Raw genomic sequence first — 16,254 nt, 5'->3', positions numbered from 1 at the left:
TGTTCAGTTCTTCCCATATTTTTCTTGAGTTGAAATAAATTTAGTCTTAAAAGCATTTAAGGTAAATTTGCAGGTGTGGAATAGCCTCATGAAATGCATGGGGAAGGTGGCTGAAATTTAAATGTCTGTGTCAAACAGATGTTGTTCACTTTCTCATAGGGGTTTTTACTTAATCTTTGGCTGTCTTTGCATAAACTTGAGTGTTGGTTTTATTGCTGCTTAAAAGAAATGCTTGGAAAATATTTTTGTTAGCAAAACCACCAAGACCCCTTTCCATTGTCACCAAAATGATACAAGCACAAAATACTTTCTACTGGAAAAAGCAAAGAAATGAGTAGTTACTGAATATATTAAAAAAAAACCCAACCCAGAAATTGGTCCATTTAACTTCCTTGCTGAAATGTGTGTGCAGTTTTTTGGCATAGATTCTGTTCCTAATTTAGTACGTTGAGCATGTTTCAGAAATAGGTCGCCTGTTAAATGCGGACACGGTCCGTACTCAGAAGTAAGACACAGAGAAAAGGAAGGTCACTGGCAATTCTTTCTCTTTTTTCCTGATCCTTGAGTGTGGATTGTAGGGAAAAAGAACCACTGTGGTGCATGTGGCAAGGGACATAGTGAAAATCAAATGCTGCCTTTGTTCTATAAACATCCTTAGGTTCATTTTAAGATATGAAAGACAAAACACATGAGAGTTCATTTCTAAGGCTACTCCACAGCTCAGTGTTCCTGCCAATTCTTACATCACTTTTATGTTTAATATATTTTTCCAGAGAAATGATCGCTTTTATTTACAGTCTCTATTTTGCATTCGTAGCTCATTTCTTACTCCTTGTTCCAGCATGTGCTTCTTTCCTTTCTGTATCAAACTAGATCTGCCTAAAAGCAAAACAAACCCAAACCCCAGCGTTTTGTGATGTTTGTTTCTGGGTTTAGTGTCGTTGGAAAGTCCTTTTCATCCTGTGGGAGGTGTGTAAATGTCATCGTGGGTTTAGTGCTCAGTGTAGTCTAACAAGTAAAGAACGAGGCGGTAGTAAAGTTATTTGAACTGTATTTTTATGGATGCTTTTGTTGAGACAAAGTTAAGTTTCTTATTTGCTCAAGAGTGAGCAGATTTCTTTGCTGAGAAGTTGGAAACGAGCGTGTCCTGTTTAATTGGGTTCAGTTCTAAATGCTGCGCACAGGGATGTAGAAAGGGGATTATCCTAAGGTACATTCAGCGTGTTTTATTTTTCCAGTTTTTAAACAGTTGCACATTGTTAATTTATTGTTCGTCATTAAATGTAGGCATGTAATCCTCGGTAATACACGGAAATAGGCAGTTTACTGAAATTGGGGCTTAAATTCAGCACTGAAAAATGGTATTTGAATGTAGTACTAAAGCAGCAGTATACTGGGTAAAGGAGCAGAATTAGAATTGATAGATGTTTAATTTAATAGGTATTTTAAGGCAAAAGAACCCCAATCTCCTGGACCAGTCTGTGAAACTGGTTAGACCTCAAATTGGCCAACGTTTATGCTTCTGATTAATTCTGCTATCATGGACCAACTTGTTCATGTACTGAAGCCATTCCTTGGCATCATTAAATATTGAGGTTTTGTTTTTAAAATAGCTCTTTGGGGCTACTGCAAGATCAGGATGAACCTCAAGAAATTTTGAGACAATGCACAAACTGCACTTGTTAGAAGGAAATTGCATTTCCTTCACAAATGTCAGTTGCTTACCTGGGGATCTTTCTCTGGTCACACTGATCTCCCTTTATGATCTGTAAAATGAAGATGGTCGTGGGTAATTACATAAATATCGTAGCTTATAAATTCTAAATGAGCTTAGGTGATAATGTGCAAGTTATTCAGAAAGTCTTACATTCTGTAAACAAGTGGCTCATATATTTGTGTTGTGTTTTTGTTTTTTTTTTTCTGTTTTTCAGCTGTACTTTCAGGTTTCCCAGCACAAACATCAAGATAACATTCACAGCTCTGTCCAATGAAAAGAGAGAAAAACAGGAGGCCCCGGAGTCCCCAGTGAAGCCTGTGCAACCCCAGATCTCTCCCTTAACAATAAACATTCCAGACAACATGGCTCACCTGATCAGCCCCCTCCCTTCTCCCACAGGAACTATCAGGTATTTAAACCCTGCAGGTGGGATCAGGGCCACGCACACTCAGGCTCAGCACAACTTTCTCACTCAGTATTTTGCTTTTGAGGTCAAAATTTAGCTGAAGCTCAGCCTTAGCTGCCTCAAGAAACCTTTCTGCTGACATAGTTGCATGAACAGTCTGTGAAACTCTGGTTTAACGTGTTCAATGTGGAACAGTCAGCTCAGGAACCTGGCATTTTTCTTGCATCCCTACATTTTAAATTGCTCTTTGCTCTTGCATGCTTATTGCAACTCTTCAAATGAGACAATTTTAAATGACACCATTTTAAAACCTCCTGATTTGCCACTGTCCTCCTGAAGTTCATCAGGAAAAAGGGTGGATTGGGTTATTATTGGTGTAGAAAATGGACTGATCTCTCACTCCAGAAGATTTGTTGTTGGTTAATCACTGCTGGAAGTGAGCACAACTTCTCCTTAAAGCACGGGCTGAGGTGCAGAGCTCAGTTCAGGATGGCTGATCCCAGGTATGGTGATGCAGGATTTTCCTTGCCCTTGCTGCTGCTTTGGTGATTGCAGCCCTTGTCCCACCTGTTACTTGGGACCAAACTCAAACAAACAAGCAACCCATCCTCACAAATAGGTAAAATTCAGATGGAATTTCTCCAAGTCTTGGAAAGATCAGGAGCAAAACTTCCATATCAAGGCACTGAAAGCTTTTTTGTCCTCTCTCACTTCCTCTGTCTTCACTTGAGTGAAGAGCTGTCTGTGCTTGCTTTTTAAAAAGGTACAACTTGTTAATGAGATTTGAATGGAAGGATAATTGACTTCTTGCATGCTTGCCAAGCTCTTGGTCTCTGTCTGGGAGTGTTTAATGACACCTGCCTAAATGATGGAAGCACAGAGAAAAGATACCTGGACTTGTCTGTGTCACAGGTTTGCTTTCTTATAAGGATTATAAGGGAGAACACATCTTGCCAATGACAGAGCAGCTCACAGATATTTCAGATATTATCCCATCTATCACCACTGTCTCTGCCTCTCTCTGAATTTTGTAATTCTCTTCAGGGCTTTCATGCACCTGTTGAGTAGTTTATTACAGGAAAAAAAAAAAAAGATGACAGTTTTGAGTCTATTTTGAGAGCAAAGCCTGACAGTTTCTCTGCAAATCATCCTGTTTTGTAGAAGACTTGTAAACTTGCTTTGATTGTACCATATGTGTCGCTTTGTCAATATATGCTGAAGAGAGCAGAGCAGAGGGATGTTGTCAGCTGATACGTGAAAACACAGAGCAGGAGTGACCTATATCTAAAAAAAAAATAAATAAATTAGCTACACATTTTGGCTCTAAGCAAGGGTTCTTCTGTACAACACTTAAAAAAATGCCATCTCTCTCTTATAGTAAGTATACCACTAGTGACAAATCATGGGTGGGTTTCTTGGGAAGTGCAGCTTTGATACTTTCAGTATAAGTATTTATTGCCCAGTCTGTAGTGTTTGTCTCCTTTTGTACATAAAAAAGGAGGTAACAAAAAAACTTGAGGGGCCAGGCAGACAAACACACCTTGACAGATGAAAACTGTTGAAGCTTTAGTGTATAGATCTAACTAACATTGTCTAGATGTATTTGTGGTTGGTGTTTTGAGCTATAGATTCAAAGATTAAAGATTATCTTTGGAGATAAGGCCGGTTCTGGGGGCACAGCAGGTGCAGCTATTGAGATTTCTAGTTTTCTGGGATTTCTGAGAGCTGCCTTGAAATCAGCTGCAGTATGAACTGCAGAGAGTGTGTGTCCTTGCAAGAGAGCTGCCAGAATTATTTTGGGGAAGGGGATGGACCTCTCCTGCTGACTTTCTCTTTCCTCAAGGCTAAAAGGAAATCGTAGAAGAAAATTGGCATCGTGCAGCTGCAGTTCCTGTGGTCTCTGCAAGGCAGGGGACCGCTGGTAGAAAGATATTCCAGTGGAATTACATTCACTTTTAGCTGTTTTTCTGTGATGGATGGCAAAATGGGAAGTGTTAGGAGATAACTCTTCTAGTGTTTGGCACCATCTTTTGCTTTCTAAAGATGTATCTGCTCTACTGCATTAAATCAGCTGAGTCAGTGCTGATGCATCCCATTTATAGATAAGTTTTTTATATACGTATCTATGTGTAAGTATGTGCACACACCTGTAAACACTTAAAATAATACTGGTTTCAATTTAAATTAGACTCCAGTGTTTTGTTTTTTTTTTACCTCACTGCTTGCTATGTTTTCTCAAATGTGTAGAAACACTAGGCAGGAGAGATGATTTTTTTGGGGGGCAGACTGAACACAAGCATATGGCAGCAATTCCATGCAAGATGTGCATCTTGCTTCCAACAAACATCTGAAAATTTGTGGTCGCTGATGCAGTTAAGGTGGACTTAAGGTGGCAAATCTTCCACAAATACATTCCAGCCTGATCAGTCAGCTGATTCTCGTTGTCTTGAGGAGGAAAGCCTGAGCAGGGTCTGTTCCTGCAGTGGTTGTGATTCCATGGCTGGCTTAGCAAGGCGTGGAAGGTGGTTTGGAATGAAAGACCTGAGAGCCCTTTAGCTGCAGCCTCACAGCTCTGGTCGTGGCTTTGCTGCAGCAAGAGCTTTTTGATGAGACATAATGTGGTGATCTACTGTATAACAAAATAGTAGGATCTTCTTTTTATGCTCTACAGTGCTGCAAATTCCTGCCCATCGAGCCCCCGCGGCGCAGGCTCTTCAGGGTACAAAATGAGTCGTGGAATAGCGTCTGACCTACATTTGATGGCTGACAATTCCCAGTCAGAAAACGACAAGGAAGCTTCGGGGGGAGACAGCCCAAAGGTAAACACAGCTTGAAAGCAATCCCAGAAATTGCACCTGAACTGAATGGGAGACTTGGGATGTTTTGTTTGCTAAGGCGTATGCACTGAGTGGTAATTCAACGTGCCAGGCTTTAAAAACAATGTGTAGGGTTTTGTGATCAGATGTGAGATTGATTGATTGATTGATTGATTGTTTTACCCCTGTCCCCTCTGAGGGAGGGTATGTGTGCAGTCTCGGTTATAGATCTGTTTGGAGGCTGTTGAGAATTCTTTGCTGTTATACATACCTGCAAAATTCGTTATCCTAAAATTGCCAATCAGAAGAACAAAGCTTTCTTAATTTCTTTTCTGCCTCAAGATTTTGATCGTCCAAAATTGCCTTAAGTCAGGTTTATGACTTTTGATCTAGTAAGCAGTGTGTATCTCTTCCAAGTTTGTTGATGCAGACTTCTCTTGTTTTTGTCCAGGATGACTCTAAGCCACCCTACTCCTATGCACAGTTAATAGTCCAAGCAATTACAATGGCCCCGGATAAGCAGCTTACACTAAATGGAATTTATACGCACATAACTAAAAATTATCCCTACTACAGGACAGCTGACAAGGGCTGGCAGGTAATTTTGATTTCTGGAATATTTTATTTTATTTTTTTTTTTAACATGTGAGCAATACTGGCAGCTGTAAATGGTCATGAGCAGGCAGTTGGGAAGCCTCATAACCCTTCAGAAATAGAATTTGTCAAATCAGTGTGTTGTCTTTCTTCTGATTGTAAGTTTTCCAACAAAGTGGGCAGTTTACATTAGTCTGCATTTGAAATGCTGCTTTATTGATGGAATGGTGTTCTCTAAACCTCCAGCAGGGATGCAGGCAGGCTTTGGGGAAAGCAAAGTGCGTTTGGCACTGGGTTTGAATCCTGTATGCTATCTAGGAATGGTGTCATGTTCTCTAACTTACAGTTGTGTAAACATCCGTGTTGCTATCTTGAGATAAAATGGAGTTATTAAATGCTCCAAGTTCAGTTCTGTTTGAAAGCAGTGATTTTGCCCATGCAGCAGCTGCAGGAACAAGTGTGTTATCTGTCATTATCTCACCCTGCTTCATGCACTGTTTGATTTGTGAACTTGCCCATTCCTGTACCGAGTTGGACCAAACCTTTCAACTCTGCAGAATTAATTTCTGCTTTCTTTTCATTTTCACGAGGCCAGCCTCAGCTTTTGCCAGGATGACTAACCAAGTACAAATCAGTCTGGCAGAGCCTTCCAGACACACGTGAAGGCTCCCAGCCTTTGGTGTTTTGGGGTGTCTCAAAGGCCAAGGAGCGCAGTTTGCAGGGCCTGGAACACCTGGAGCAGCCTGGGCTTTCTGCTCACTCTGCAGTTATTGTCAGGGAGGTAAAATTTAGAGAGATTGGGTGAGGGAGAAAGTGTTAATGTTGGCTGCACAAGTGAAGACTGAAGAATCCAAGCCTTCCCTGTAGGGGAAGAGATTTTTTAAAATATTAATCACATACTTATTTGTCATACAGCCTAGATGAAAGCTGGATCACTCTCCCAAGGTTAGTGGGGAATGTAGCTGTTCCTGGCTGTTTGCTGAGGGTTTGGTTAGTCAAGGACTTGGCTGTTGTGGCTGGGAAGTCTCTTTTGTTTCCCTTTCCCACATAACAGTGCAGTATCCTGGCTGCAGTCGTGTTGTTTTAGCAACAAGACTCTGTTTACAAGATGTTGATGTGTGTTTTGCTTCCTATTTTGCAGTACCTTGAGTATCTATGTAGATGATGTTGCTTTGTGAGCATCATGAACCCAACACACACACACACAGAGTTATGCTGAGGTAAAGAGCTCTGCCATAGAACAGGAATTGGGGGATTTGGGGGTGTAATGCTTCCTAAAGCCAAGGTGATAGGCACAGCAGGCAGTGTGTTCTGGTGTCATTAATCAGCAGCTATTCATAGAAACTATTGGAGAAGCTGAAAATCAGATGCTGTTCAGTCACTGCTCCGCCAGCTTCTACACATTGGGAGTTGGATTGCAGCTCGGGTGACTTAGGGAAGATGTTTCAAAGCATATTTGAGGCTATATATGCACAAATGATTCAAAACATAGAGTCCAAACACATGTACAGTGTCCCAGTCCCCTGCCTTAAGAGACACAGGTATTTATATCTCTTAGCATACAATGGTCTCATTTTGATGAGCATTTCAAGACTCCTTTCTGTGAACTTATTTTAGCAGGTACTTTTGGATCTATTCCTTTATCCTAGCATATGGAGGAATAAATACAATTTATAAATACGTCCTTGGCATCTTTCTAGTTATGTTTCCATTTTTGGCAGGGAAAAAGCCATCTCTGGTTTCATCAGTTTGCATTCAAGAAATCGTATGTGGTTATCACTGCTTTAAGTTTTCCAAACTTACCATCAGGGTCATGAACTCAGATATTTGAGCAAGTTTTACATTTGCTTTGCAAATTTTTGAGAGCTTTTGTTAACAGAAAGTTTTTTCCCATTTACCCCTGTTCCCCCGCAGGTGTTTCAGGGTGAATCCTTAGCATCAGTCTGTTCTTGTTCAGTGATAATATTGAGAGAGATTTTGGGGTTTATCTATGTTAAAAAAATAAAATAAAAAGAAACTCTGTGTGCAAAGCCAAGCCCAGGTAGAGGCACTGGAGGGTGTCAGCAGTTCTGTGCATTGCTCTCATGGAGGAGTGGGGGGATGTTGCAGCAAATTGAGGATGTGGGAACACAAAGGGACCGTGGTGACAGAGATTCTGGAAGAGCTGGTTCAGGACCTGCTGCCACTTGGTGTTTTAATTGTCACGTTCAATTCTTGGCTCTGTTCTTGAGACAAATTGGACTGTGGGTGAATTCACAACAATCCAGCTGCCTTTGGAGCTTTTTTAGCCTTTTCTTGCTGAACTGTGGAACAGTAACAGAGTTACCACACAGGGTCAGAATCACTATGTGCTGTGTTGTGCTGGCCCTCCTGGAAGGAGCTGGGACACCTGGGGAAGGGTGGTGTGCAAGCACTGATCATTTTTATTTTTGTTTTTAACACTGCATTCTGCACAAGTATTTGTAGTGTTCTAAACAATTGGTTTCAATCACCGTGTTTCTCACGAGAGGATGAAATAAATGGGATTCCTGTTATTTCCAATTAGCATACTGGGATTTGAATTGTTGGGAAAAGATTTGACAATTGCAACAGTCCTTTCAGGTGTATGGCACTGCTCGGTAGTGCTCTGAGTTCTGTTAAATTAAGGAATTAAAAGAGCTGAACCCCGAGTCTCCTATAGTACAAACTGCTGCAGTAGGCCACATTCTGACTTGGAAAAGTTATATGAATTCTACATATTTTTTTATGTTCCATAGAATTCAATACGTCACAATCTCTCTCTGAATCGTTATTTCATCAAAGTACCACGTTCCCAGGAAGAACCAGGCAAAGGCTCATTCTGGAGGATAGACCCTGCCTCTGAAAGCAAATTAATAGAGCAGGCTTTTAGGAAAAGGCGGCCTAGGGGAGTACCTTGCTTTAGAACCCCTCTGGGACCACTCTCTTCTAGGTAAGGAAAACCAGATGAACAAAAAGACTATGGCTGTTGTTTAATCTTCAGGCTGCTACAGACTCGATAGCTTTGGATACAGTCACAAGTTCAGTAATTTAATTTCATCCGGACTCAGTGTTTGAATTCTGTGTGTTTCCTTAGGAGGCTGCCCCGTACACCAGGCTGGTGTTTATTGCTTGTTTTTTAGCGTTAAAGAACTGGGTTTGCATAACTAACTATCAGATTGTTAATGTGTGCAAGCCTTGCTGTACCTTTGGTGGGTTTTGCAGAATTATAATTTTAATTTCTAACTGCCATCTACTGGATTTTAAAACTGTTTACAAAGAAAATTCTCAGATACCGGCTACCATTTTATTGACCTTAGAGATGACAATTGTGCGTTCAGTTTGATAATGTTCGAGCAGATTTCGTGATGGGGAAATACCTGGGTTTAAATTATTCCCTCTGTAAAGTTATGGCCTTTCTGCTGGTGCAGATCTTTTTCTACTTGCCCTGTAGCCTCAGATTTGCTCGTTTTCCTTCTCCACCAGAAGAAATGTTCATGTTTCGCAGATTTAGAGTCTCCCTAAGAAGGCATCCAGCCACTTCTTCTCCGTTAACTGTACCTGGAGTTTGCTTTTAAATTCTGTCCCTGTTTAACAGAAGCTTTTTAAAAGATCCTGAGCTCTGGGTTGTAGCCGTGCCCTCCCCTGCTGCGGGCAGTGTGTTACGGTCTCGTTAGAGGAAGGTCATGGGCTTTCACAGTTCGGAAGTTAAACACATCAGCTGCTGCTTTCATTTCTACTACAGAAGTGCCCCAGCTTCTCCTAACCACTCTGGAGTGTTGTCTGCGCACTCCAGTGGCGTCCAGACCCCCGAGAGCCTGTCCAGGGAAGGATCTCCTGTCCCGATGGAGCCTGAGCCCAGCACCATCCAGCCAAAACTCGCCGTCATACAAGAAGCGCGATTTGCACAGAGTGCCCCAGGTGAGGAGCCCTGGGCTGGCGCCAAAAGATTGCCAAGGCTTCACATGTGCACCAAAAATGAGAATATATTTCACCTCTTCATGTTCAGAGCAGATCTGTGAGAAACTCAGAACAGCCAGGGAGGATCTGTTTGAACACCTGGGGCTGCTCCAGAACCTTGGCTCACGTTGCTGAGGAGAGGCTGTGCCTCTGTCCTGTGTAGGACTGTGCTGTCTCGTAACACTTCTCTTGAAAAAACCCCAAAATGGAAGGCTGTGTGTGTTACAGAAATAAGGAAGGGCCTTTCACCCCTCTGTGGTCATGTTGTCCTTCCAAAGTTGGGGGAGATAAAAGAATTGAAGGATAAAGAGAGATAAGAAATTTCCTATTGAAAACCAAAAGAGCATAAGGCATGATGGGATAAGGATGTGTTTGTTTAATTACCTTCTTTGAGACGCATTTGCCATCCAGTTTCTTGGTGATGTGGCACTACAGAGGGCAGACGTGGTCCTGAGCGTTCCTCAGGATTCCCAGGGCAGGCATGCCGCACACCACACCTGCGGCACACACGCGTTCCCTTCTGTGGCAAGGGCTTTACTTAAAGAAGTGCCAACCTCAGCTGTGTTTGGGGGCAGAGCTGGGGTGCCCAAGTGCTGTGTGGGTCTTGCTGAGCCAGTGCAGCCCTTACCTTGAGCCTGGAGCTGGGAATAACCCCTTGTCCTAACTTTCATTGTCCAGCGTCAGCTTTTGGCTCGTTCAGGCATTAGTGAAGGAGCTCGTTAATTCCCTGAGGTTTTCACGTGAAGTTTAAAAGAATGACTGGCTTAAAAGAACTAATGAAAATTGGCAATCTAATTTTGCCCTCTTTCTTGGTAGGATCACCTCTCTCTAGCCAGCCAGTTTTAATTACTGTACAACGGCAGCTACCACAAGCTATCAAACCCGTCACCTACACTGTTGCAACTCCCGTGACAACATCCACCTCCCAGCAGCCTGTAGTTCAGACAGTTCACGTTGTGCACCAGATCCCAGCTGTGTCAGTCACCAACGTGACTGGGTTAGCACCAGCAAACACTTACACTGTCGCGGGACAGGCCGTCGTCACACAAGCTGCTATGGTCACCCAGCCCAAGGTAGAACCTCAAGAGAATGGAGACCACAAGGAAGTCAAAGGTGAGAAGCTGTGGGGTTGTTCTGGCGCCTCTTTATGCAGAGGGATCAGCAGTTGAAACTTAGGATCGTGGAAGCATGGTTTGGTTTGGTTTGGTTTGGTTTGGTTTGGTTTGGTTTGGTTTGGAAGGACCTTAAAGCCCAAATTGTTCCACCCCTGCCATGGGCAGAGATGCCTTCCACTATCCCAGGCTGCTCCAAGCCTCGTTCAGGGAGGGACAAGGCTGGGGCATCAATACTTGCAGGGCAATGCTTGGAGAGTTTGGCTAAAACTGAAGGTTTCAAATCCTAATTTCTCGATAACTGGATGTGTTGGAACAAGTAATAAAACAACACGCTTCCACTGAGGGCTGATTGAGTGAAACCAGCTGGGTCCTGAGCACTCTGGTAATTTTAACCACATTTTCTCTGTTTCCCAGTGAAAGTGGAGCCTCTCCCTGCTATTAGCCATGCTGCAATAGGAGCTGCTGGTCGCATCATCCAGACCTCGCAGCCCACGCCCTTACAGACAGTTACCATAGTGCAACAGGCGCCGCTGGGGCAGCACCAGCTGCCCATCAAAGCTGTCACACAGAACGGAACGCACATCGTGCCCCTGAGCGCCGCCGTGGGCCAGGGCACTGCAGGTACGGGGATCTCCCTCTCTTCTCCTTCTCCTTCTCCTTCTCCTTCTCCTTCTCCTTCTCCTTCTCCTTCTCCTTCTCCTTCTCCTTCTCCTTCTCCTTCTCCTTCTCCTTCTCCTTCTCCTTCTCCTTCTCCTTCTCCTTCTCCTTCTCCTTCTCCTTCTCCTTCTCCTTCTCCTTCTCCTTCTCCTTCTCCTTCTCCTTCTCCTTCTCCTTCTCCCTCTCCCTCTCCCTCTCCCTCTCCCTCTCCCTCTCCTCTGTGGTTTGTTGGAAGCCACCAACAGGAAAACCAGAACTTGCTTGTGGGTTGGCTCTTTGTACTGCTACTTTTTATTATGATTTTATTGAACCTGTACTGAAGAGACCAAAATTCTGCAAGGTTTGGAGGTGGTTCGTGTGTGAATCCATCATTCCCCCGTGGGCTCGGTGGGCAGCAGTGCTTTGTCATCATTGCACATGTTCCCTCTTGCTCCCAGCACGGGCAGGTTTCCTCTGCTGCCAGTTCCTCACAGCTCGTTCTAAGTTTTGCTTTATGTATTATCTGATACTGAAGGAGAGGTTTTTTGTCATATGTTTACAGAAATACTTTTAGGGCTGTCTTACATCAATTTATTACCTGCATTTCTGCTCTAAAGTCTTTCTAGTGGAGTGAATTATCTGCTTCATTTCCTTTTGACTCCTTTGCCATCGCTGACATTTATAGGTCAGTGTTCTGGCTGCTGCCACTTCACTTCCAGCTTAAGAGCAACAAAAGCATCACAGTCAGACTTGAGGTGCACTTTCTGTGTCAGAAGGGATGTGTGAATAGAGCTGAGAGCCATGTGAAATATACTGAAAAGCTATTTTTAAAAGTAAGGAATAATTCCTTTTCTCTTTTTCCTGGATTCTGAAAACTCAGCTGCTTTCACTGTGTTCCCTGACACGGCAGCCCAGGGCTGCAGGGTGTGCAGGGAATGTGGCTGCACACAGGAGCAGAGTTGTGATGCTTCTCCCTCTGTGTGGTGGAGTGAGGTGTGCTCCAGGTCCTGGTCTCTTGTTACAGTAACTCCTAAACCAGCAAGAAACCAGGAAATTCTCAAGCAAAGCATCTGGAGGGGAAGCTGGGCCCACAGAAACACGGATTTGTTTGTGTGTGTTTGCGTGGCTGTGTAACACACACAGCCCTGTTCACGCTCACGTTGGTGTGCTTGTCTTTGGTGAAAGGTTTGCGCCATCTGAGAAGAAAGCAACGCAGAGCAAATCCCGTTGCACTTTGCAAGGATCAGGGCGCTGAAGTTTGCATTCTCTTTTTTTTGCAGCTGCTGCAAGTCCTTTGCACATGCTGGCAACCCACGCGTCCGCATCGGCATCGCTGCCCACCAAGCGCCAGAACGGAGACCAGTCCGAACAGCAGGAACTCAAACGTATCAAAACAGAGGATGGAGAGAGCATAGTCATAGCTGTGAACGTGGACACCCCACCCGTGGCAGTGAGTGACAAAGGCAGCCAGAACTAGAAACTTAGGGGAGTTTTCTTTTTTTTTTAAAAAAAAAAACAAACAAAAAAACCCACAAAACAAAAAAAAAACCAAACACACAAAAAAAAAAAAAGAAAAAAAACCAACAAACAAAAACAAACTCCGTGGTGCCAAAAGGAGACACTTAAATCTAACACCTAAAAATGTTGGAACATGTTCTCACGCAGTGGGGAAAGGGGCCCTGTGATCAGACTTCGACTTTCAGCACTGAAACAAAACCCAACGCAACACAGGTGGCCTTAAAACTTGGTAATCTCAAGTCAAACTGCAGAACCATGTTGTTGTAGAGGCTGTGCCCCCGCCCCTCCTGCCCCACGGACTGTGTGTGCTGGGAGGGCTGCAGCTTTAACAGGATCTGTCAGATTATTCCCAGGACTGAGGATCTCAGTGTAACGGCAGCATGATAGCGCTTAGTGTGACTGGTTACAAAGGATTGTGTATTCCTAAAGGGAACAGAGGCAGGAGCCATTCCGACACCGTGGCAGCTAAGCCTTTCCGAACCACCCACCCATGCAGTTGTTGATAGATATGCAGTATTTTGTTGTTCACATGTGGAAATTAGAAAAAAAATTTTTGAGGTGTATTTTCATTTCTTTGCAAAACGATGGGGTCTTTGACATTTCAAATCACTCCATTTCTACTCCGGAAACTTTGGAATCACACAACTACTTTTCATGTGAAATTTTGTTCGGTAAAAAAACTGAATGTAGGGTTTTTTTTAACCAACGGAATGATTTACTTTTGTCTGTCCTGTTCCAAGTTCAGATAAAGCTACTTTATTACATCTGCAAATTTTCATATTTTAGCAGTTGCCTGATAAATTTAATCAAATTTTATTACCATGTGTAGTGATCAAACGCTTCTTTGGGCTTGCATGTAACTGATTAGAAACTCTGATGTAAATGAGCCGTTAACTGACGTAAAGAACTGCTATGGATTTGACCAGAGCTGCACTTACCTGTTTCTCTCTCTGCTACCTTTTGCTGTTTGTTACTTTGTGTTGACTTTGACTGTCCCTGGCATATTTTTCCAGTCTAAAGTAAAACAAGAGTCTCGCTTAATATTGTGTATGTTTAAGATAACAGACTGTTCTTCATTTAGAAAGATAAAATTCTTTATCACGAGTCCTTTTAAAAAGAGTAAAATTATCTTGTCAGAGGTATATTCGATATTTTTAAGCTTAAGCACCCTTCAGTAGAAATTAATCTGCCCCATTTCTCTGTAACACTTTGATGTCAGACACTGACCTCGGGGTCTCCATGACCAGTAGCTGTTGTGGTTTTCTAACAGTGGCTACCAGATTATGGTAAATTTTTTTTTTTTTTTTTTTTTTTTTTTTTTTTTTTTTTTTTTTTAAAGTGTGTGTTCTGCAGTTGAACATTTTAAAAATGTATCGGTAATTTCTCACTTTAATGTGGTAATAGATTCCACTTTACATTTCAAAATCCAATTGAAAACAAGGCTGCTGTTCAGTCTTCAACTCACACAACGTCTTAGTTCCTCCTGCAGCCAGGTGAGTGGGAGCTGGAGTCGGCTCCATCGGAATCTGGTTTTTGTCCTGTTCTGTAATAAAGATGCATTATTTATATTTCCTTTCCTGCTACGAAAGGAAAAACTGTACTTTCATGATGGACTGAACAGTTTGGAGTGGTTATTTTAGGCAGCTTTTGGAAACTATTTACCTAAAGACCAAATATGAGAAATCTGTACAAGTTTTGTGTTCATCCACACAATGGAACTGTTACAATGTCTCTGCAGATAATACATTAAAAAACTATGAAAAAAAAAACTCTACAAAAGCTGGATTTATAACAGGCATTTAAAAAAAAAAAAAGCATAACCTGAAAAGGAGCATTTCTGTACAATTGCAACGTTTTCTTTAGAAGTTTTAAAAATAAAATAAAAAAAAAAGTAAAGTTTTAACATACTTTTTTTAAGGAAAAAAAAATCCAGTACTAGTAATTTAATTTGGTGTTGAATGAATTGACTAGAATGTGGTTTATTTTCAGAAGTGAGAATCTGTTCACAACTAGGGCTAGGTGAATAATAGTGTATAAGATTTTTTTAAATAAAATTAAATTTTATTCAGCAAATTAACTAAGTTGAAATTACTCACCAAGCGTGTTTGGAATATCAGTGTATATTTGGGGCTAACGCAGCTCCCGTGTCAGCCTCACCGTGCCCAGCTGCCCCTTCCAGGAGGGCACAGGAACGTGTCTGCCTGAGATGCATCATTGCTGTCAGTAAGTTTTAGGAGATGGAACTTTCTAGAATCACTGTCGTGAATGTGGGTTTGCTGTCTGATCCCTTTTTCCTGCATTGGTTACAGTCTGTGTTTCTCAGCAGTTGGGGAAATGCTTCCAAGGACCAGGAAGAGACCCAAAGAGGTTTTAATGATGAATACTTGCAGAAGCTGGGTCAGGTTTTTGTGGCAATGCTTTCAAGAGCTGGGGAGAAACCCAACTCGAACCACGGTGTTTGGAGCTGAATGGGCAGAACCTGTTCTTGAACAGAAAGTGTGGTCTGAATGGTCTGAACAAACACAAGCCTTGGGGAAGAAGAAGAAAATAGCTTAACATGGAGGCAGTGAAGTGGTGTAATTGTAGCCCTGCCCCAGAGGCAGCAGGGCAGTGTGACCCAGCCCCATTCCCTGGCTGCTGTGTCCATCACAGCCCTCCTGCCCTGTCTGCAGGAACTGCTCGTGTCTCACATCTCCTGCACTGATTAATCTTGTATTTCTTCCTTTATTGTGACTACCTAAAGGTCCTGAAAGCAATCCTCGCATTCCACAGTTTCTGCTGGCAGATACCTGGAATTACTGTGGAATTTATGCACTGACTCCTTGGTTTTCCTGTCAGGATTCTGAACTGTGACACAGGTACTGTGGAGATAGATGGCAAAATGGGGAGAGAAGGCGTTGAGTTACTTTTTAATACAAGAGAAAGCGCTAATCCCTGTACTTGAGGAGCAGATGCTGGTGGGAATACATTGTGTTCCAGGAGCAGTCGTGTTTCAGACTCGCCCTGTGAGCTCTCTGCTTTCCTGCTGCCTGGGGGTGATCCCGTGGCTGTGTGGTACCACCAGTGCATCCGTGCTGGGTCCAGGGCCCACAGTCCTCAGAGCAGCATTCCTTTTCCCAAGTGACTGACTGAGCACTGTTCCATTTGATTGTAGAGCTGTGCTGGGTAAACTCATCCACGGGAGGCAGAGCCGCAGCGTGGGAAGCACTGGCAGAGCAGCCTGGAGCCAGCTGGGAAGACTCAGTGCTGTGCTGGATTTGATCTCTGTAGAGCAGCTCTACCTCATCACATCCATTTGCAGGTAGCACGAGAAGCCTGAGGTGTGTTAGGGCATTCCAGGGTTAATGCAGCACTGCTGGCTGCCTGCACAGCAGTTTCATTCCTGCTGCCACGTTGGAGCAGAGGTTTAGGGAAAATTTTACACTGTTAGAAGAGTTTAAATTTTCCCTAGAAATGTGTTTGTAGTCTACTGGGACAGGAGGGCAGGGGGTTGGT

At 43.0% G+C, this 16,254-nt stretch overlaps 1 protein-coding gene across 6 annotated transcripts in view; it reads left to right on the top strand.

The window, feature by feature from the left end:
- Nucleotides 1-16,254, top strand: part of FOXK2 (forkhead box K2) — a 72,239-nt gene that overhangs the window by 50,548 nt on the left and 5,437 nt on the right. For 4 of the 6 annotated variants that reach the window (XM_040081745.2, XM_040081749.2, XM_058422943.1 and 1 more), the window contains 8 exons: nt 1,932-2,126; nt 4,795-4,942; nt 5,391-5,537; nt 8,290-8,483; nt 9,276-9,451; nt 10,307-10,603; nt 11,020-11,226; nt 12,522-16,060. In XM_040081745.2, coding sequence (XP_039937679.1) covers nt 1,932-2,126; nt 4,795-4,942; nt 5,391-5,537; nt 8,290-8,483; nt 9,276-9,451; nt 10,307-10,603; nt 11,020-11,226; nt 12,522-12,718 — 1,561 coding nt within the window. In that variant the 3' untranslated portion in view covers nt 12,719-16,060. Of the gene's footprint in view, nt 1-1,931; nt 2,127-4,771; nt 4,943-5,390; nt 5,538-8,289; nt 8,484-9,275; nt 9,452-10,306; nt 10,604-11,019; nt 11,227-12,521; nt 16,061-16,254 lie in introns of all 6 variants that reach the window. The other 2 variants (XM_058422942.1, XM_040081752.2) reach the window with 2 other exon arrangements.

This window comes from Hirundo rustica, chromosome 18, assembly GCF_015227805.2.
Source record: "Hirundo rustica isolate bHirRus1 chromosome 18, bHirRus1.pri.v3, whole genome shotgun sequence".
Classification (NCBI taxonomy): Eukaryota; Metazoa; Chordata; class Aves; order Passeriformes; family Hirundinidae; genus Hirundo; species Hirundo rustica.
This window is presented reverse-complemented; position numbering and strand designations above follow the sequence as displayed.